General features: G+C 36.1%; 2 protein-coding genes across 3 annotated transcripts; one reads left to right on the top strand and one right to left on the bottom strand.

Moving 5' to 3' along the window:
* Positions 1 to 2,401: 2,401 nt before the first annotated feature.
* Positions 2,402 to 3,703, top strand: LOC113731228 (B-box zinc finger protein 20). The gene is made up of 3 exons (XM_027256372.2): positions 2,402 to 2,587; positions 2,670 to 3,105; positions 3,564 to 3,703. Exons 1-3 carry the CDS (start codon positions 2,402 to 2,404, stop codon positions 3,701 to 3,703), a joined length of 762 nt encoding a protein of 253 aa, XP_027112173.2.
* A 2,789-nt stretch (positions 3,704 to 6,492) lies between these two features.
* On the bottom strand, positions 6,493 to 17,143 carry LOC113731226 (kinesin-like protein KIN-7D, mitochondrial). 2 transcript variants are annotated; one of them, XM_027256369.2, is made up of 25 exons: positions 16,360 to 17,143; positions 16,125 to 16,222; positions 15,870 to 15,959; positions 15,618 to 15,670; positions 15,000 to 15,065; positions 14,684 to 14,737; positions 14,357 to 14,416; positions 14,155 to 14,233; positions 13,984 to 14,051; positions 13,695 to 13,751; positions 13,504 to 13,608; positions 13,308 to 13,412; positions 12,984 to 13,091; positions 12,767 to 12,898; positions 12,361 to 12,543; positions 11,909 to 12,079; positions 11,499 to 11,639; positions 10,549 to 10,668; positions 10,335 to 10,385; positions 10,122 to 10,169; positions 9,814 to 9,969; positions 8,592 to 9,332; positions 7,400 to 7,529; positions 7,220 to 7,321; positions 6,493 to 6,827 (listed from the first exon to the last, which is right to left on the bottom strand). In XM_027256369.2, exons 1-24 carry the CDS (start codon positions 16,698 to 16,700, stop codon positions 7,239 to 7,241), a joined length of 3,240 nt encoding a protein of 1,079 aa, XP_027112170.1. In that variant the 5' UTR covers positions 16,701 to 17,143; the 3' UTR covers positions 6,493 to 6,827; positions 7,220 to 7,238. The 2 variants fall into 2 exon arrangements, with proteins under 2 accessions (XP_027112170.1, XP_071935393.1); XM_072079292.1 differs by lacking the exon at positions 16,360 to 17,143 and having other exon boundaries at positions 15,870 to 16,031.
* Between the last annotated feature and the right edge of the window lie 4,703 nt (positions 17,144 to 21,846).

Raw genomic sequence — 21,846 nt, 5'->3', positions numbered from 1 at the left:
TAAGAGTAGTAGAGTTTTTAAAATATATTTTGAAATATTTTTTAAATATTTAAAAAATTTAAATTACTTTTTAGAGCACTTTTTAAAAATTTTTTAAAAATTAGTTTTTGAAAAACAGAGGGAAACTTGACACAAATGTCATGCTGAGTCTTTGATTTTCCTTCTGGTTGCTGCAAGTCCGGCTAGAAAAGAAGTGCCAAATTTCCATTCAACTATTTTGCCTTCGGAGAATATTCAGTGTCCATCAAAGTAGTTGCTTTCCTAACTAAAGCCACAGCAGCTTTGCGGGGAATTCGCAATGCCTTCCGATTCCGTATCTTGCCTATGGCATAGTTATTATATTTCTCAGGGGACATAATCAGAAGAAGCAAGCAGTAGTTTATTGGCATGTTTGGCGCTGTAGTTGACATAATTGACTGATAGGAAATATGTCAGCCATCGCGTCAGCAGATCAATATATTATTATTATTAGCGTACTAGCATTAGTAGACTGTTCTTTTAAATGATCAGCCATTACAAGTTTTTTTTTTTAAATCTTTCCAAACAGGTTGGAAACCTCAATGCTGGATAATCTTTTTATTTAATAGATCTGAGTTTAAGAAATTTATTCGATCTTAAATGTGAATTAGAGTCAGAAATTCAGTATACTGACACGAATACCCCGCCAGAGTAACTATTGTGATGTTATGAAGATGAGTTTCTTCAGAATTCGTCGAATATTTGTGTCATCAGTTCAGGTAGTTCATTCATTATCAATTTAAAGTGCGAATCAAAGTGGTTGTTCAAATCAAAACTTGAGTCAAGAGTTGGTTAAAACTTTGTTTAAAAAAAAAAAGGCTTTGAATTGCCGTTGTTTTGGAAAAAAAAATCTTTTGATTTTTCCCTTTAAATGTTTTCTGATCATTTTTTTTTTTTACTCTACAATACATTTAGATCTGAAGACAAATGATATAGTATTTATTATAAAAAAAGAAAAAGAAAAAAGTGCCATAAGGTCATAATGAATGAATGGTGAGATCATCGCCTTTTTTTTTCCTATAAAAGAGTAATCCAATAATCAAATTACACCTATTATAATCTTGAATCTAGTGATCATTTTTCTCAGTGTATTTGAATTACAATTACCTTTTTATCTCATATATATATATCATATCGTAAAAAATATTACAGTAACTATTTCAAATAATCATCTATCCGCTCTCTCTTATAGATCAAGTAATGGCAAAGACGGTGAAGAAAGAGCAAACTAGGAAATGTGAATGGTTGAAAGAGTATATTACCGTAGTTTATAAATGCCTTGCCTGGATTCCTCATCTGTAAACTCCTCGGTGGTAACTGCTAAAGAGGCTATGACTGCACGTAATTGAATGAAACAAATTTAGCCTTTCTAGTTGAGTATGACGATTTGACCCATCGAATTATGTTTTCATATCATCAATTGGGTGGCAACATTTAAAGCGCTGAGCATGGGACTGAATAAATAAAGCTGGGTACACAACAATTTCCACATCATCCATTTATGGTCATATCAGGTAGCGTTCAAGTATTGACCTTTTCTTTCCCTGAATTATTATTAACTCTTACACTTACATAAGAGAGGTATATCATTTACTTTGTCATTGCTACTAAAGATCTACGTTAAAGTTGTACGGTTAAATCCAGTCGCAGCGTAGGGAAGAAATGATTACTTAAAAGTACATATTTTACTTGCCAATGTACATTAGTTAATTGGACCAATGAGTCAAATTGTGCTCTTAATCCACTCTGGACCTACCACTTTGCCAGGATCTGTTTACATTATTCAATTCATATGAAAATGGAAAGGGTCAATAAATGAGTAGATAAAGGCCTCCCAAGTCTTAGCCCATACGGCCATGCCTCAAGGTGCAGATTGCAGAAAGGACAGACACCCCAAAACTGAGAGCGAAAGCAAATCAGGATAATAGCCAACCCGTTGCCTGCGTCTTTGTTCCTGCACAACACGGACAAACTATTCTTATCAGTAGAGAAATACTTACTAGATATATATATATATATAGAGAGAGCGCTATCCACATAGGTAGCTATGAAGCCGTCTGATGTCTTCTCTAGTCTCCCTTCCAGAGCTTTCTTTTAGTCAGAAAGATAGATTTATGACTCCTGAGATCTTAGCTGTGCTTTCCTGCCCCATCTCTGAGGTCTGCCCATAATATTTCGTCTCATTCCCAAATTTACTCCCACCAAGTAGCTCTACCTCTTTGTAACGCCTTCCAAATTGAGTACTACTTCTCCGCATAGTACTATATAATCAAAGCATTCTCCTTCGTACTCAGACTTAGACAGAGGAATAAGTACTACAATACTCTGAAAACAGACACAATCTCGTTCCTGAGAAACAGAACTGTACCCCTTAATAGGTAGAATGAAGATCCAGTGTGACGTTTGCAATACAGACGAGGCATCCGTTTTCTGTTCCGCGGATGAAGCAGCTCTATGCCAAGCATGCGACCATCGAGTTCATCACGCAAACAAGCTTGCTAGCAAGCATCATCGTTTCTCTCTTCTACACCATCCCCTGAAAGACTCCCCTTTCTGTGACATTTGCCAGGTACAAATTTTTATACTATTTGTGAACTGAAGAGGTACTGTTCCATTCCTTTTATAGCATCGTTTTGATTGTAATATTGCAGGAAAGGCGTGCACTGCTGTTTTGTCAGCAAGATAGAGCCCTTCTTTGCAGGGAATGTGATATTCCAGTACACAAAGCCAACCAACATACCCAAAAGCATGACAGGTTTCTTCTTACCGGAGTAAGGCTCTCAGCTTCTTCATCCGCAAACCAAACTCCATCATCCTCAACTGTCTCGTACGCTGCTGGCAGCACAAGAACTGCTAAAACTGAAAGCAAGAGTGCTTCGAGTGTTAATGATCCACACAATCTCAGGGCCAACTCAACTGCAAAGACTTCTAAATCAACATCAAATCATCTTAGTTTTGAGATTGAGAGTCACTGGACGAACCAAGAAGGTTCTGTCGCTACCAGTAGTATATCAGAGTATCTCACGGAGACATTACCAGGATGGCATGTTGAAGATTTTCTTGATCCACCTTCATCTTTTCCTTATGGTTTGCAGCACTCTTGCTTTTTCTTTTTCCTTTTTCTTTTTTATAATATCCTTTCTTGGTGGTGGAATGGAGTGATGCTGATACAGGAAACATGGCAGTACAGCCATTAGGAATGTTAATAACAATACATTAATAAATAGTAGAAATCAATAATGTTAGTAAAACTAAGGCCCCGTCTGTCAAGTGAATTTTTTAGGTGTTTGTCTAAAATTTTATTATAATTTATCGTAAAAGTTGTAGAAAAAATTTTTGAAATATGTAAATTTTTGGATATTTTGAAGTGTATAGTTTAAAATTTTTAAAATTTTTTTTGATATTGTTGCAAATAAAAAATTATTAAAAAATTTGTAGCAGATAAATTTTACAAAAAACTTGCCTTGCAAACAAGGCCTAAATATATGAGGCATAATCGAAAGCATTGTATTGGCTTTAAGGACTATGGCCTTTTTCTGATGCAGTAATTTCCTCTGATTCATTGCAGACTCATGACCAGACGACGTCACCAATTGCCTACGAAGAATTTGAATGCACTGCGGGTTATTTTTCAAATGTAAAAGATTTAGCCCATTGGGTACCGGCACCGCAAGCTCCAATATAGTTTCAAACTAAGGGGATGAAGAGTCTGATGAATTGAAACATGTGACAAAGAAACCAAAGAAACAAATTTTTGTAGTCAACAGACTGGACGTACTGGTTATGACCGTATATACAGTACATACATCATCGCCTTTTCCAGCTGCTGACTTTTGGACCTTTTGGCTCTTACCGAGTATTCTGCAAGATGTCTGTGGATTTGATTTTTCAAAGATGGATAAAAATCTAGTTGTCTATATCTCGCGTGTTTGTGACTTTGTTCATGCCTTTTTTCTGTTGATACACCTGAGAAGTCCAGCACCAAACATGCTTTTTTTTTTTTTCCAAACAAAATGGACATATCTGTAAAGTCCCGTTTTAGTGGCTGGCAAGTACACAAGGAAAGGCCCCCACGTGAATGGGCTGGTGGTTGGCGCCTCTTTTTCGGGTCCTCATGTCCCGGGGTCGAATCTCCGCAGCAACATCGGTTCCTCCGTGCATCTAACGTGCTAGGTCTGGTTGGGGCGCTGGGCCGGGCCGAAGTGGGATTAGTCGGGCCGCCTTTAAGGACTTGACCCGGACACCCACTTCGTCAGAAAAAAAAAAAAAAAAAAAAAGTACACAAGGAAAGTGCACTTGCCGCTTTTTGCTATCCACTGCATTCCTTTCCTCAATTCTAATAAAGAAAAAGATTGAATCGCGAAAATGGTCGTTAAATTATTTAAAATGCCATGAATGAATCAGTAATTGAATTTTTTTTAATTAAAAAAGTCATTCAACTCCCCAAAACAAGCCCATAGAATTATTTTGACCAATTTGATCAGTAAATCAATGGGAAAAAAAAAAGAAGCAAACTTGACCTATTATTGTAAGTTCTAAAGGGTAAAAACACAATTTTTCTTTAAAGAAAAACCAAACTTTAAGGATTAATCCCTATTTTAGCCAAATTTTATAGGAGGTAAATACAATTAATAAAAAAAATACCAATATCAAGCTCTTCCTCTTCCACCATCCACCGCCACTGAAAATTTGTAATTCCAATTAATTTAGAATGTGCTGCTACGGCAGGGATGGAGAGAAGAGTGACGTGGCATTATTTGGATATTTTGTCTCTGAAAAATTGTAACTCCCGTTAATTTACATGATCCAAAATGCTCATTTTTTGTAATTGAATGATTTTTTTTTACCAAAAAATATTTTAGTGACCAACTCTATCATTTTGAATAGGTTAGTGATTATTTTAACCATTCACTCAAAGAAAAAACAAAGGAAAATTGAACCAGAAAATGGGGGCCAGTAACAAATGAGGATTAGCGATGGTTTTGACTCCGCTGTTGCATAAGCCTATAAAGAAATGTCAACTTCTCTTAGGTTTTTGAGAGACATCCTGCATCGACCCAACAAAAGAGAATCATATCCCTTCAGCTTGTGCAAGAATTTAAGGTTAGTTTAAAAGTAGATTTTCAAGTGCAAGCGTATCATTTCACTTGCGTAGCTTGGAACTTCCTCCATCCAAACGATAGCGATAATTTGAAACTCTCAAAAAAGCTATAAAAGTGACGCCGCAACGGGGGCGGGGGGCCCAACACAATTCCTCGCAGCCATTGCATCATCCGAATAGGCCAGTGTACAAAACATCTTAAGTTTCAAACTTTAGATCAAAAGGATTCTTTAAAGAGGAAAAAATCTGGGGAGCCCTTAAACTATTGTCGTTATCAATTTTTGGCCCCTCATCTAAAATTTGTTTCCGATTGATCCTTAAACAATTAAAAATGCATACTTTGAGAACTTCCGATGACTTTAAGCACAAATCTGACCGGTATTAAAGGAGAACTGAAGATGAAAAGAAACCATCCAAAACTACAGCAGCCATCAGCAGCAGCAGCACGAGTGCAAGTCCAGGAAAGTAGCTATTCAGGTGGGGGTGGAAGTTCAACGGGAAGTGGCAGCTATTACAGCACCATGGCGAGTTGCAGCTCTGCAGGAAGAGGAAGCCAAAGCAAAGGGAAGATGTGGGTTGATGAGTCTGACCGGCAAGATGATGAACTTTTGGCTGTTTTGGGCTATAATGTCAAGGCATCAGATATGGCTGAAGTTGTACAAAAGATTGAGCAACTTGAAGAGGTTTTTGGTAATGCTGAAAATGATAGTTTATCCCATCTGGTTTCCGAGACCGTTCATTATAATCCCTCAGATCTTTCATCCTGGCTTGGATCTATGATTTCTAAACTCTACCCGGATATGTCTTCCATCCCTGATTCTTCTGCAATTTCCGATGAATTTAAGCACAAATCTACAAAACATGAACAAATAAAGATGCCCTTTGATTCCGGTCAGATTTGTGCTCAAAGTCATCGGAAGTCCTTAAAGTATGCATTTTTAATTGTTTAAGGATCAATCGGAAACAAATTTTAGATGAAGGGACAAAAGTTGACAACGATAATAGTTTAAGGGCTCCCCAGGTTTTTTCCTCATCTTTAAAATGGGGTTTGTGGCCACTTTTGAGGACAAGAAAACATGAGATCCATATCATTTCCCAAAACCACTTCAAGTTCATTCAGTTAAGACAAATTGTTCCTTAAAGTTCAACTTTATGATCCACTCGAGGACGTAAACGTCGGGATATAACTAGCCTGCTTATGCTACAACTGTTAGTAAAGAGTTGCTAGACAAGTTTAATGCTAGGAATACTTGGCTCATCGCTAAGATTCAACTTGATGATCCATAGCATTTCTGAAAAATCCGCAATGTTCTATACTCCTTGGCTCACAAATTCACCCATTTGATACAAGCTTACTTTAAAACTGGTAAAAGTGGAAAGAATCAAGAAACCAGAATTTTATACAAACGGGGGCAGACACCCCTCATGGTAGATAATGTGTTCTGTACATCACAACCCAGAAAAAATGCAGCATAGTACTACGCTTTCAGAATTAAAGCAGTAGCTTGCTGGATAAGATTGCATCTGTCTCTCTCTCTCTCCTCTCTCTCATTTGGTGAACTTTTTCTTTTTCTTTTTAAAGTCCCATAGGAAGAAATACGAAGAAAATATAGTCGTATGCCACTTAAAAGAGTTACATACAGTTTAACTAATAAAAGAATTTACCCGCCAAAGCTGAAACGGTAAACTGGTGAAAGACACCAAAACCCTGGGGAAAAAATTACAAGGAAAAGGTCAAAAAGTAGACCATATTAGGCAGAAAACGACAATCACTTAAGAGAATAAAAAGAAGCGAATTAAGATATAAGAAAAATAATTTCCCTGATGAACGTAACCAGAATTGTATTATTTTAAAAAAAAAAAAACGCCTCTTATGGACCATGCATCGCATATGAAAGTATCACCAAAACAAATTTCTTTTTCCAGTTTTGACAAGATTCTATATAAAAAGTTAAATTAAATATGTCTAACAATTCATACACTTCATTTTCCAAAGGCACCAAAACTGACTAGGTCTGCACTAGTACCACAGCTCAAGAAGGCACAAAACAAGCATTTTGCTGAAAGTTGAACATAATTTGCTGAACTTAAAGTACTTACCTTATGTTGGATTACATTGTCAAGTGAAGGCAAAAATCCTATCAGCAATCTTAGTTCGACAAATGGGGCATTCGGAGCATGCAAGGGAACAAGATTTACACACTGCAAAAAGTACAGGCAATATGAACAACGCAAAATGATGACCCAGAAAGAGAATTGCTAAGAGAGTAGGCAACTTACAACAAAAATGACGGCAAGGAAGAAGCATTGCTGCTGTAGGGGACTCAAAACATATTTTACAGACATGAGAATTTATGTCTCCATTTCCGAGGTACCTGAGTTCTTTTTCCTTCATCTCTTGCATCCGAGCCTAGGGGAACAAAGAAAAGGACAAGAACAATCAAGCAGGCAACCTAAACTATACCAACATTAAATAGTATTCTGCCAAGCTGATTAATTTTTCGATGATCAGATGACAAGGTCAATAAAGAATGCATATTTATGAAGCTGATGATAATTTATCAGAAAGCAGCTAATAACATGACACTCCAAGTACTAGAGGCTGTAAACGAAATAAAAAACCTGTAAAAGAAAGAAACCATCTTCTAAAGTAATATATCCTTTCTCAACACCTGATTTATACGTGGACAAGGGAACATTTAAGCAACTTTTGAAATACAGGACCGACATCATATCCTTTTTTAGAAGAGCTAAGGAAGTTGCAAACCCATGACAACATTAACAAAGTTTGCTTCCCAGTTCTTTGTTAAGTAGTATGTTATACTGTCTTTTTAATCAGAGAACAAATATTATTACAACCACAGAAATAAAAATGCCACTTTCCGAAATGTTTGATCAAAACCACGTTCTTACACTTCAGTCTTGGTGGATATGAAACCAATTCAACATCATGCAAACTCTAACCATTTGGAAACTCAATTTCTGAATGATCTGAAAACAACAAAAACTTCATGCCAAATCTTGTTAGTTGAGTTCAAAAAAAATTAGTTTCAGTTTTACATTTTGATAGTAACAGATTTTCTTTGAATTCCAAATTTTAGTTTCAATTTTCCTTTTCTTGCCTCAAGTTATGAGATCCACTTGATTCTCCCCAAGCCCTACCATTATTCTATCTCATATTTTCCACTTGCATGTGCAAGTTTTTTTCTTTTGGCCTTGGAATGTACCCAAATTAATCAAGTTTCTGTTACAATGTCAATTTTGAGATGCCCAAACAGTGTTTAAAACTAAACTATTGGAATACGACACACAGGCTTAAACATAGGAAGAACATTCTCATTTTTAACTCGAGACAACCTAGAGTGAGAAGAGACAGAAAAAAGTAGATGAATATAGACAAATTAAGAGGGAAAATCACACCCAAAATCTATAGACACAACTATGTCATGCATGCAACAAGGATCTTATTTACCTTAAGACGCGCAACAAGAGGTTCTTCACGGTGAATGCCAGCAGACGGTATTATTGGATCTGGAGGTTTCACCTCTACTACAATTTGATCTTCACAAACATCATCTATTTTGGAATCATTTGGACGTTCTCCACTATCATTCTGAATGTCATTGTGCTTTGGTTCTTGTATAGCACCCCCTTCTTTTTTCAACTGGGCAACAAGCACCCACATGTTTGCTAAATCATTTTCCAAGGCTGCCTCCCTTTTCTTTGCTTCTTCAACCCTTTTTCTGTATTCATCTTCTAGAACTTCTTTCTCTGCCAAGGCAGCCTCCAGGGCAGCCTCTCGTTGCTTCCTAGCCTGTAACTCCATTTTCAGATCCTCGTGATCAAGATTCCATACATCAAAGTCATCATGGACCAGTCCTGAAACTTCATTTACTCGGCTAGATACACGGCCCCTGCGTCCAGGCCTAGGACCCTCATTATTCTTACGATTGCCTCCAGTTCCGGATTGCACGTTCAAACTCCTAGAGTTTATTAGCTCTCTAGAAGCCAACAATTCCTTTTCTAGTTTTGCATTCTGCAGCGAAAGCTTTGTCACTTCACCTGCTAAATTTTTCAATTCCACGGCAGCAGCAGAAGCCAGTTCCTTTGCATAGGAAGCTTCCTCGGACAATTTCTGATTCTGCACTCGCAAGCCACTGTTCTCCTCTAGAAACTGGACATGCTCAAGCTTTAACTTCTCATTTTCAATCTCCTGTCAAAGAAAGAAAGCCATCGACCATTTTCAAATGCCCCTAATGTGAATGACTAATAGACATTTTGTTTTATTGACCAGATTACAGCATTTTGGCAAGTTTTTGGAATTTCAATTCAGAAATGTGAGACGTTATTCATTAAGAGAAGAAGATAATGAATTGGATGTTGTGGCATAAAGAGGCAAACAAGACCATGGAAGAAGCAGAATAGCGGCTTTAGTTGCCCAATGTTAAATCACAAAACCTATAAAAACAGAATTCAGTGCATAGGATAAGTAAACTATTTAATATATTCTTTGAAACAACTCAAATGATACAGTTAGTCTGTCTGTTCATCAAATTCATGACTGAGAGATTCCATATGAACTTTTACATTTCAAAATTATTAAACAAAAGATGATTAAAGGCTCTAGAATTAGTAGACCTCATGATTTATCATGCAACATTGCAGACACTTTATCTACAAGGTAGATGAATCACCTGAACCTGAACCTTTTTTTTCAACTCATCAACATATTCATCTGATGCACAATGCTCAGGAAAGGGTGGAGAAGGTGATGATTTGTCACCAGTGGCTGATGCTAGCTGGAGCTCCAGAAAACTAATTTTCTCTAGTAATTCCAGGTTTTCTGCACACTGCCAATTGCGAAAGGACAACAAAATCACTAAAAGAAGATGACAAGACAGTGGCTGGCCATGGTAACCTTGAGAGTAAACAGTGACCAAATAACTAACTTGGCAAAACTGTCTAATGTTTAAAATACAGTATTAGTATTCCTCTGTCTGACCTTGTTCTGCAATTGTTCTTGCAGGATACGATTGTCTGCTGATTTTATCTGCAACAAGAGATCAAAATACTAAACAAACCCTAAAACATGTTTTTACTACATTAAACCAAGATAAAAGCATACAACTAACACTTTTCAAAAAGCTACAGCAAATTCTGTGCTCTTAGTACTACAAAGTTGGTAAGACATAACAAGAATGCTGATGGCACTAACCTCAAGCTCAAAACCTTTTTCACTGCACTGGGTCATCAATTTCATCAAAGTCTGTAGAATCACACAGCATTCAGACAAATATTAAGTAGGTCCACATTGCAAAACATTACCATCAACAGGCATATGAACAGAATATAAACCACCCTGCTACCAGAAAAGGAAGAAAACTGCTCCTAGAATAACTAAAAAATCAGAGATAGAAATAAAGGATAACCTGCTGCATTTCAACGATAGAAGCATTAGCAATTGACGCTTCACCACTCTCAACTATGCGTTGCTCTAAGATCCTCATTTGCTTTTTCTTCTCTAGGATATCATGTTCTAAATTCTGAATCTGTACCGTAAGAAACAATGGCAAGTTTTATCACTCCAAAAACGATTGCAGAAGAAAAAGATATCATATCTAGCTAATATGTGAATGTAGGAGCAAATTGAGAGAATAAGCCAAGAAAAGGGATGTCAGACAGTTTTAGGGATGGTCTTAATCATTGGGCTGATATAACTTCAGCCCTACTTTCCATTACTTAGAAATCAGTTCATTCCAATATTTGTTAAACTGCGCCCTTTTCAGGCATTTTTTTGGTTTTTTTATTTGAGCTCATTTTAAGCCAACAAAAATGTTAATTACCAGCTGTGAAACCATGTTTTGGCATTTAAAACTTGAAGCATTAAACTATACTTTCAAAATTGCTTTAATGTGAAAGAATGAAGCAATCAAGATCATGCCTGTTTAATTAAGAACCTGCTTAAGCCAACAGAGAATTCAATCTCTAAAATAGTCTCAAATTTATAACAGTTGTCAGCCCTCCAATAAGTGGAACAGAAAGCAAGCAGAGTGAAGAAACTAATCTAGTAAATATGTCAATTGATTCAGATAAAACCAGCATCTGACTTGAACATTCTTCTACGAAGTTTAACGAAAGTCACAAAGAATCTAGCAACTGCTGCTTTAAATTAGGCACCAATTGTATTCTATTTTTGCATTTTTTCCATATATCTTCCATGCAAAACTAATTACTTATTGCAGCATGGCAATTCACCATCATGTCCATTTATGTTTTCAATGGGGGTTGTAGGAGTGTTTAGCTATATCCTGGCCTATGAAAATTGAACTGACCATGTGATTTTTTAAATTAACTTTCAGGTAGGACAATGAACTTTTACTTGATCTTTTGAGCTTTCCGGATCATTTGCAGATTGCTCAACCAATCGTTTCAAAGTACTACTGCTGAATGCAATCTCGCCAGCTAGCAACTTCACTTGCTCAACAAGAAGGTCCATCTGATCTGACATTGTCATCCCATCCTGATAGCCCACATCAGACACCATGTTAGATACCTCAGAAAACCATAATGAATTAATAACTTGGCAACAACTGAACCATTGCCTATAGACAAATTAAGATGCAATTTAGCCCCAATCTGTAAACTACTTAGTTATGTAAAGTCAATTAAGCACAAGCAACATCATATTTATCTGGGCAAGGCAGCAGTAAAGAGACTGTAAAACTAAACAAAGAGTCCATGACCCTTAAAAAAAAGAGAAGCACAAGAAAAGGAAAGGCTAAAACATACCGTGGGCAGTTTCAAATTACAGGAAGAACCATTGATAACTTCACCCGCATGAGTTGATTCGGTAATCGTACTTCCAGCTTGCGACATATCATCATTCCATTTGCTGGATAAGGAATCTTTCTGATTCTCTCCATCTATGAGCAAAGAACCATCACGTAGAACATCCAATTTCTGATGGACCAAAAAAGGGTAGGGAAAAAGTCACAACAGCTTATGCTTCTATTTATACACATAAACAAACAACCAAATATTGATTAAGAAAGTCAATAACATACTTGATTCAACATGATTCTGGAACTAGGTTGGTTCAAAAGGCGATAACAAAACATATTTGAGGAAATTGTTCAGCCAAAAAAAAATGAAAGGCAATTGAAAAGTCAAAATAATCTATGCAAATGATTAAGCCCACATGATGTCTGATTCCAACAAAATGATCATGGCAAGAAACCTACATCATCTTCACACACTGATTGAGCCCTCTGACGGCTGGATGCATCACTCAAGCATCCTGGAATTGTATTTTTAGTAGAAACAAGGATTAGTTTGGTTAGCCTCTGAATTCTGCTCAACAGAGCAGCCTTTGCTTCTTCCTCTTCCTCCAATCTTGATTGCATTTTAACTTGTCCTTCTTCCAACTATTAACAATACAAATAAGTCAGAAGCCAAACATACACACACACACACACACACACGCATACATACATATATATATATATACACATATATATGTATATCTATGTATATGTATATGCATGCACACAAAACACGATGAGCCCATTAACAAAGTCCAGTTAAGGCCCCTCATAGTGGCTTTTTTGCAGTTTCCAATTGAAAGAGGTTCAGAGTTGGGAGACATACCTGTTGCCTTAAGCTAATAATCTCTTCATGACTCACACCAACAAGCATGCCCCTTCTTAGCTGATCAAGTTCTTCTTTAAGACATGAAATTTCTTTTTGATACTTCTTAATCAACGATTTTTCATCAATAATCTGAAAAAGGAAAAGAAAAAATAACATTGAACTAATGCAACACTCTCTAAGCTTAATTCTGAGACATTGGCAAATGTTAGCAAACCTTATTACGCGAGGCATAAATCTCTACACATTTGGCTCTGTTTGCAAATTTCAATGTATTATGAGTTTCCTCCATGTTACTTGATGCAGGAGTTACAGTGCATATAAGCTGGGAGAGGAAGGATCAAACAGAAATTGAGGAAACAAAAGGTGAGAGGGCAGTAATTCACACAAATATGCTTTTCAACTACTTCCTAAGAGCTGCAAAGAAAAACTTAGAAATCCAAATATATACTTCTTTTACCAGAATATGCAGATTCAAAGAATTTGAACAAACATGTCATTCCAAAAACCAAAATAAATTTCAGCAGATAATCATACTTACAGAAACATGGCCATGCCCACTCAGTGATGATTGCAGTAGGCGGGTGAGTTTAGAATCTCGATATGGAACATGAGATGCCTTGCCCTCACTTAGTTTTCCAATTACCTTAAGAAGAACAGTAAGTAGAAAGTAAGACTGAATATGTAACAGAGAAGAAAAATTCAGAAGAGAGAGAGAGAGATTTTTTGAGACTCACAGTTCCAAGAGTTAGAAGACTTTTATTGATGTATGATCCTTCCTTTCGCCTAATTCCAGTTGTTTCTGTCTTAGAGCTTTCAGATCCAGCTAAATCTATTAAATTCTGAATCAAAGAGGAAATAAACATAAGCAAAATGGAAAATGTGACAAAAAGCTTTCATTTAAAATTATTGAGGAATATAGGCGTACAAGCTGAGAAAATATAACTCCGTCATAATCATCTCCGTGGGCACTACTCTCAATCATCTGCAGACACAGACATTACAATATGAAACAAGGGGAAAAAAAGGAACTTAGGAGTACAGAAAAGCTATATGAACAAAAATCATGTAAAGAACTGGAGAAATAAAACCCATCCAGCAATATGACCCATAGTCATTTAAAAATGGATTTTAAAGGAAAACAAATGAAAATTTGGTTGACAGTCTTCCCCGTTAAGCACCATACTCGAAATTCAAACAAAATGCAAATCACATACCAAAGTGAATATTGTGTGACTACGGCTACTGAATAGATTAAAATTGTTTGAACCCACATGTCGATGCTCTGCAATTAAAGGACAATCAATAAAATAAGTAGAGAATACGTATAAGATATTATGATTATCTACATTAAAAGATGGGAGAAGTGAAAAGAATCACTTAGACACCTTCCCCTGCAGCAATAAACGACAGAGCGTGGCCAGGTGACAAAACAACCTCTTCTTTTATACCCTCAACATAAGTTCCCTGTGACATTGTGCAAGTGTTACAAATCCAAAAGAGCTTAAGGTACAGAGTATTTCAAGGAATAGAAGATCTGCAAACCAAGATGTCAATTGAGAACCAAATTGCCTCAACAACCACACAAACCTGTGCATCTTCTCTTACACGTAAATTTTGACCAGTTGGATCCAGCAAGTCATTGATCACCTAACATTAGAAACGTAAAGAAAAGTGCATTTCAGTTGGCTTCAATAAGAACGCTCATGAGTCAATATACAAGAAAAACTGAAGAAGGAAAAGCAGAAGCAACTATCTCTATAAGCTTTTGACACACCTGAGAAGTATAAATTGATTGTATGATCACGGTTGAAGTTACTCATGTATGGCATGAGTTAAAAGAACATTGTATATGCTAAAACCTTTCATGAGTTGCAACCTTAGTAAAGTAAGATTAGATTAAAAATGGTAACTGACCTCGTTGTAAATTTCAAGATAGGACACGCGAAGTAAGAATTCACACCCAGGAGTCTGGATTAAAAACAAGTGATACACATTAAACCAATGAACCAAACATCCCCAGATAGTAAAGACATAAATTAGACCAAAGAATGGAAAAGCACAAGGCAAAGGAGCAATAAAGAAATCCACAACCAATAAAGATGGTTAAAGAATAACATACTGAATGAATTGCAGAAAGTGATGAAACATCACAGCCAAACAAAAATTTCTACTGGCAAGGGGAACTGAAAGATAATGTGTTACAATTCAAGGACATGAGGATCTTGCTTACATCTTGAATAATGCTGAAAACATCCTTTATTGCCAGTGGTATTATGCCAGGAGAGTTTTGGTCACCCTGTGAGGACCAACATGCCAACATGTCAAAGGTACGAAAACTGACACTTAATATGGAAATGCATAATACATAGTAGCAGTCGTAAGTTTCAATTGCTAGACATCATAAGCAACATAAAGAAAAGCCAGTACATAAGATATTATGAGATCTAATAACTTCCAGGAATATAATTGATTCTGTAGAAACAGACATTTACTTCACATATTTGAAAGACTAGAACAAGGAAAGAATAAAGAACACTGCAATCTCACCGCCCCAGAAGGATTAATTACCATATAGATATAGATTAATTACACGTTTAACTCTGATTAATCTGTATTTAACAACTTCAAGAAAATTTCTAGTATGATTCCAATGCCAACATGCAGACACACCATAGAAACCCAAATCTGACACTAGAAACTAAAATATGAATACAGAATGGACTTCATTCCATTGTTACAGCTCTTCTTCTAACTATGGCTTTCAGAACGAATTGAGGAGAATTTTGAATCTGCATAATAATGAATGAAAAAACCAAAGAAAGAAGTATCAGTATTTAAAATAACTTACATGCATAGTATGTGTCTTTCCACTGCTCGTAACACCATAAGCAAATACAGTTCCTACAAAATTAATACAAATCATAGTGGAGCTGATAGGAATATAACAATTAGCTTATCAATTTTTTGAGCCACATCGTTAAAGTAATAGGAAGCAAAGAATTTCAGATCCAGTTCCCTGAAAAATAGTTCAGCTCCACGGATTATTTCTTTCTCTTGCTCAAACATAATTTTGGAGTAAACATAATTCCTTTTTTCTTACCATTTATCCCTTCCATTGCAGCCTTAACCACAGGTCGAGCTGCTACTTCGTAAACCTCCTGCGTACTTGTATTTTGTCCAAATACTCTATCTATCGAATTAAGAATGGACAAAGAATTGAACGTCAACTTCAGCTGTATCGATCGTGAATCCTACTGGCAAACTATCAAAAACAAACGGCAGCTTCGTTTCGTAGTCTTTCAAACTGTTATTTACAATGTGAGAAATTTGTTGACTAAAATACTTGGAACCTTACCGAATGCATAAGCTGTCACAGGATTGTACTCATTTCGCACAATTTTATCGCCATCTGCATACCAAGCAATCTCATCTCCTCTCTGATATTCCCGCTCGCTACCACCACAAGTTCAATAAATCACAAAATTTGCCACATTGTCCCAAAACTCAACCCTAGCTCAAAATTACTCAAAAAGTCTTCAATTCAAACACCTAAAGATCTATGTCAATCCAATCAGATCTAGCAGTTTTACCTCAAAGGCCGAAATCGAATGGTGACTGAAATACTATCCCCCGATCTTGATGTATCCACAGGCTCCGCCATAAGCTCATCCGCGGATGGAAAATCAACTGGCGAACGGCTATTATAACCTCGCGAGTAAGCCGAATCACTCCTACTTCGGCCAGGGGTCATGGATCTGGTCGCGTATCCATTTGCCGAGCCGTAATATGAAGCTGCCGAGGAGGAGCAGGAGCGCGGCATAAGCCGACCGTTCATTAAAGATGACGAGGACGATGAGGAGGAGTACGGACTCGATTGCTTTCTGTAGTGAAACGGCGAGCTGCTTCGTCCTCTAGATGAAGACGCCGCCATTGCCCACCGACCAACCAGATATTCACAATAAAAAATAAATAAAGAGAGAGACCAGCACCGCCCTTCCCTATATATACTAGTGTGTGTCCTAGGACAGAGAGGGGGGAGGAGTAAAGAGTAGAAGGAGAAGAAGAAGAGGAAGAATGTGTCAGAGGTCACATGGCGTGAATCATAAAGTGAAGAACATTATTTAATTTGGTTTCACGCTTTTAAGCAAATGCAGGTTGCCAAGTGTGGAAGAAGCTTCAGCTCAGTAGATAGAGAGGAAAAGAAATCAAAAAATAAATTTAATTATATATACAGAAGAATGGTGTGATTTTATGAATTTGTAGAGAGAGAGTGTGAAGTCTTCATTTCTTCTTCTTTAAGACAAAGTGAGTTGCAGAGTAGACATAGAGAGAGAGAGAGAGAGAGAGGGGGGGGGAGAGGGAGTAGTGACAGGTGAGTACTGAGTAGTAGTAGAGAGGGGGAAGTGAGAACGATAGGAAGATTTGTTTTTTGTTTTCTGTCCTGTATTTTTTTTGAATTTAAATGCTATATGAGTTGATTTTTGTGGGAAAATTAAAAGTAATAGTAGTTGGAACAGAAAAAGGCTGGAGATGAGGATTAAAAACATCACAGAATTGAAGAATTCAGTAACGGTGTAGGGAGGTGGAGTTTAAACTGCGTAGTGCGCAGCGGTAGCCCGCGCCAAAGGTGAGGGGTTTTCAGTTTTTACGGGCAGTATTTTGAATAGTGAGAAGTAAAATGAGCGGGAATAACAGTGGCATCATTTGAAAGTTAAGGGCATTGTTAATCAAGTGTTAAGTAGAGTAACTAATTTGAATGGATTAATACCCGGTAATATTTGGAGTCTTGGACCAAACGGTTTATTGCCAGCAGGATAATCCGACCATGTCCCAAAGTTGCTGGGTGCATCTGGTAGTTTATTGATTGAAATCAATTTTAGAAATACAATTTTTAGCTAAGTTTGCAAATGCCTTACTTTTACATTTATGTATATGATGCATAAAGGTAGGTTCCATCAAATACAAATACTTGGTTCAAAATAGATTCCCTTAAACACGTCATCTTTGTCTGTTTTTCCATGAAATTATTTAAAATTTGGATTAATCTTTCCTACGCTTACACTGTATACATTATTGTCAACGTTTGATGAATAATAATTATGTAAAATTTGAATTTAAAATTCAACTTTTGCAAACATATCATGAATCAGACGGTGATAATGTATGTACTATCCGTATATATATGATTTACTCTTAAAAATTCTCATTAATCGTTGAATTACTGGTTGGTCAATTTTTAGAATTACAAGGTGATGACTATTATAGGGGATTTTTTATATATATTTCGTGCATTTTTCATTTAGACCAAAAACAATTCACATTGATTACATCTTTCTATCGATATGCTTTCTTGATTCAACTTTATTCAAAAAAAATTAGAAACATCATTTGGATTGTGTTACTTATAAAATATATGTCATGGCATTTTCTGATATAGGACTGGATGTATATTAAATGAAAAAGGCAGTTGAAATTTTACCAAATAAATAAAAATATATGTTAGAGAACATTCCAATTACTCGTATATGCTAAATCCTACTTCATAAGTTTTTGCTAAATTTATGAATGTGTTAAACTTGGACTAAATGGACAATAATTCCATCTAACATGTCATCTTTTTATATTACAATTAAATAAATTTCAAATTCTAATTAACGATGCGATTGTAGTTGGCCTTTATTTATTCATTGATGTATTTTCAATTTTGCACCATTCCTTCTCCTTTTTTTTATTCTTGATTTCACTTTAGTGCGTGACAAATAAATGCCAAATATTAATTTAACAAGTGATATAAGAAATGTTCATGTAATCAAATTTTTTGACCATGGTAAGATCATAGGAAGTTATCAACATAAAAGAATAATCAATATATGATACTTATGATTTTTTTATAAGCCAAGGGTTTAACAGCTTATGGCAAGATTGTAATCCATCAACTAACTACTAAGTAGTTTTTTATTAAGAATATAAAAAAAAGAAGAAAGAAACCAACTATTAAGTATTATCTCAATGACAAAATGCCGTTGAGGACAAGTCTGCAATAAGTGGACAATAGTGGGTTTGTTTGGATAGTGTATTATTTGGAATAATTACTGTAGCACTTTTTGTGATGTGATGTATGTAAGATAAAAATGTGGTTGGGAATATAAAAAGGTGGGTTGGAAAATGTGTCTATGATGTAAGCGAAATATTATTTGGAATAATTGGGGTATCCAAACAAACCCAGTATGTTGGGATTTTGAATTTTTGACATTTAAAATTGAAATAAAATATTATTTTTTTTTAAAAAAAGAAAGCAATTAACCGTTTCGAGGCAAGGAGGAGCGTGGTGACGAAAACTGTCGTTATCCTGCCTATCGCGGCATAACGACTGACGACCCATCGCTGATCAAGTTGAACTTTTTTGTTTTGCGTCAGATTTTGGCCAGCTTCTTGTTTTCCTCATCTCCTTTGCGGGATTTTCTTTTTTTTTAATAGCTTGTTGTATGGCAGGCTTATTAGCCAATGGTACATGCCGGACAACATGCAAGAGAATGAATTCGGGCTCATAGTTTGTACAGATTCAGCAGGAGTGTTTTGAACGAACTCGATTTGTCTACAATCTTATCAGGGAAATGTTATTTGCATTCAATCTTTTGTTAATTACACTTTCACTATTTGTTTTATCACATAATATAATAAATGAAATCCATATAATAAAAATGATAATGAGAGTGTGATTACTAAAAATTGAAGTGCAAGTATTTTCTTCTTATTAAAGTCTAAAATCAAGGTGACTCTCGGAGAATAAAGCTATGAAATAAATGTACATCTAATTAAAACTTAATCACATTGGCAGTGTCGTCACCGAAATTCCTTGCTTAAGACAAAAAAAATCCAGAAACAAATGCAAATTCGTAAAATTCTTGGTTAAATGGATTTAAAACAAGGAAAAACTGCCAATTCGGTCTCTCGCATTTTTGGCAAGAAAATTAGTTCCTCACATTTAAAATAAACAAAATTAGCCCCACAGATATTTTAAAAAAATGTCCTTTTGGTCCAAGAGCTCATTTTTGCTGACCAAAAAATGTGCGCTACCCCACGTACCTAAGGACATGGAATACTCAATTTTCATCTTGGTTGTAGGTGCAACCAACCTATTAAGGACATGGCAAAAAAAATATAATAGATAAACAACTCCGGTATAAAAGATTGGTGCGGAAAAGCGGATTGTATACCACTGCTAATAAACACCAAAATAGTTAGTGATATTCATTGGATCAAGAGCACCCCCTTAGTAAAAGTTTTCATAGTTAGTTAACCAATATGAGGATCTCAAATTGTGCAAGAAATAGCTATTATGTGTAAAGAGTTTGGTTGGATGAATATTGAGAGAAAAGGGAGGTCACATGTTTTTTTTTTCTTGGTGAAGGAAACGAATTTTGTTCCCATTTTGACTTTAAATTTATAGACATCTAGGGGAGATAGGCATGCTTTTTTTTGGTTAGAAAACTAACCAAAAAGGACTTTTGGGACCAAGCGCAATTTTTTTGTTTTTGATGGATTTTTATTTTTGTTTTTGCTAATTTTAAATGTGAAGGACTAAAAAAGGTTTTTTTTTTTTTCCAAAATGTGAGAGAACAATTTGGTAAATTTATCTAAAAAAATAAAAGATAGCCCCTCACTTCATATATTCTGGAAGCGTAGTTAAAAATGAGGGAAAAATAACAATAAGCTATTTGAAAGCAAATTAATATTCATTAAGCTTCGCATATCAAAGATGATCAAATTAACAATCATGTCACCATCAGCATTGAGTATTAACCTAACAATTAACCAGGGTTGAGATTTATATAATCACAGGTTTGGCTGTACAGTGCAATCAAGATGGGATTGGATTTAATTTGAAATTGAATGAATGATATTGATTATGCGACACACTTTTCAAGGAAAACCAAATTTTGTTTATAGTTTTTACAAGTCTTTCGTTTTCACATACATTGTAGGAGTATTAATACTTTTATTTGTTGTTGATATTTACAGCGTACCATACAATTAAAACTAATAATTGTGAAAACCCCGAATCCCAATTAACCTCTCATTAAGTGGGCAGCACGAGACTGTGGACCATACCCAAGGCTTATCAACCTATATAGTAAAAGCGCGAATGGAGTTGTTAAGGGTGGTGGTTGTTCTGCTGACTTGGCTGAGTTTTATTGGTTGGATGATGGTCGTCAATCACGTGGGAGTTGCGTGCTTTCGCTGGGAGCAAATGTGCAATCCTTGTTCTTGTTGTCCGAGAGAAGAAGACTTGGACCTTCGGTTATTGAGAAGGAACGTTTCTCTGGATTGCCAGCTGAGTGAGCTTATTATGACGGTTGCTCATAGTTTGACCGATAGCAAGCGTTGGGTGATGGGCTCGATGTGGGTTGATATGATTTGACAGTATTGCCCTTCTTTTAAAAAAAACAAATGCACCGTTCTGCCTTGCTGAGCTCCTTCCTCTCTGCGATTTGGTGAGGAGAAGCTTCAGCTCTGCTCTGGAGAGCTGCCGAAAAAACACTTTTTTGCTTTTCCCTTTGATTGACAAGACTGAAACCCTTTGTTTCTCCGATGTACAGTATTGCCCTTCTTTTAAAAAAAAACAAATGCACCGTTCTACCTTACTGAGCTCCTTCCTCTCTGCGATTTGGTAAGGAGAAGCTTCAGCTGTGCTCTAGAGACCTGCCAAAAAAACACTTTTTTGCTTTTCCCTTTGATTGACAAGACTAGAACCCTTTGTTTCTCCGATGTATGCAGAGGTTTCTATGTCTTTGGCTCCGCTTTTTCCAGCTTTCGTCATCATGATCCGTTGTAATTGTGCCTCATTTTCATTGTCCTTTTCTTGCCCTCCACTTGCTTGCTTCTTCATTCTCAGCTGTTGCCTCGTTTCTTTTTCCTGTTTTTTCTTTTCCTTGTAAGAGTTGCTGTTTTGCTGCCTCATTGAGTAAGGTTTAATTCCGCTGTAATTGTTTGCATTTCACTCCTTCTGATCGTGTTGTCTTTATTGCTGTGCTTTTTTGGGTTTTTCCCCACCTAAAAATTATGCCATCCTAAGC

Source organism: Coffea arabica, chromosome 2e, assembly GCF_036785885.1.
Source record: "Coffea arabica cultivar ET-39 chromosome 2e, Coffea Arabica ET-39 HiFi, whole genome shotgun sequence".
NCBI classification, from domain to species: domain Eukaryota; kingdom Viridiplantae; phylum Streptophyta; class Magnoliopsida; order Gentianales; family Rubiaceae; genus Coffea; species Coffea arabica.
This window is presented reverse-complemented; position numbering and strand designations above follow the sequence as displayed.

What these genes read in the sequence shown, in the direction of transcription:
- LOC113731228 (XM_027256372.2), top strand. Translation starts at nt 2,402, where the DNA reads ATGAAGATCCAGTGTGACGTTTGCAATACAGACGAGGCATCCGTTTTC. An exon ending in CTTTCTGTGACATTTGCCAG is followed by an intron (nt 2,588 to 2,669) that starts GTACAAATTTTT and finishes GTAATATTGCAG; the next exon opens with GAAAGGCGTGCACTGCTGTT. An exon ending in ACCTTCATCTTTTCCTTATG is followed by an intron (nt 3,106 to 3,563) that starts GTTTGCAGCACT and finishes TTTCTGATGCAG; the next exon opens with TAATTTCCTCTGATTCATTG.
- LOC113731226 (XM_027256369.2), bottom strand. Translation starts at nt 16,700, where the DNA reads ATGGCGGCGTCTTCATCTAGAGGACGAAGCAGCTCGCCGTTTCACTAC. An exon ending in ATTCGATTTCGGCCTTTGAG is followed by an intron (nt 16,223 to 16,359) that starts GTAAAACTGCTA and finishes TTGTGGTGGTAG; the next exon opens with CGAGCGGGAATATCAGAGAG. An exon ending in GTCACACAATATTCACTTTG is followed by an intron (nt 13,752 to 13,983) that starts GTATGTGATTTG and finishes CTGTGTCTGCAG; the next exon opens with ATGATTGAGAGTAGTGCCCA.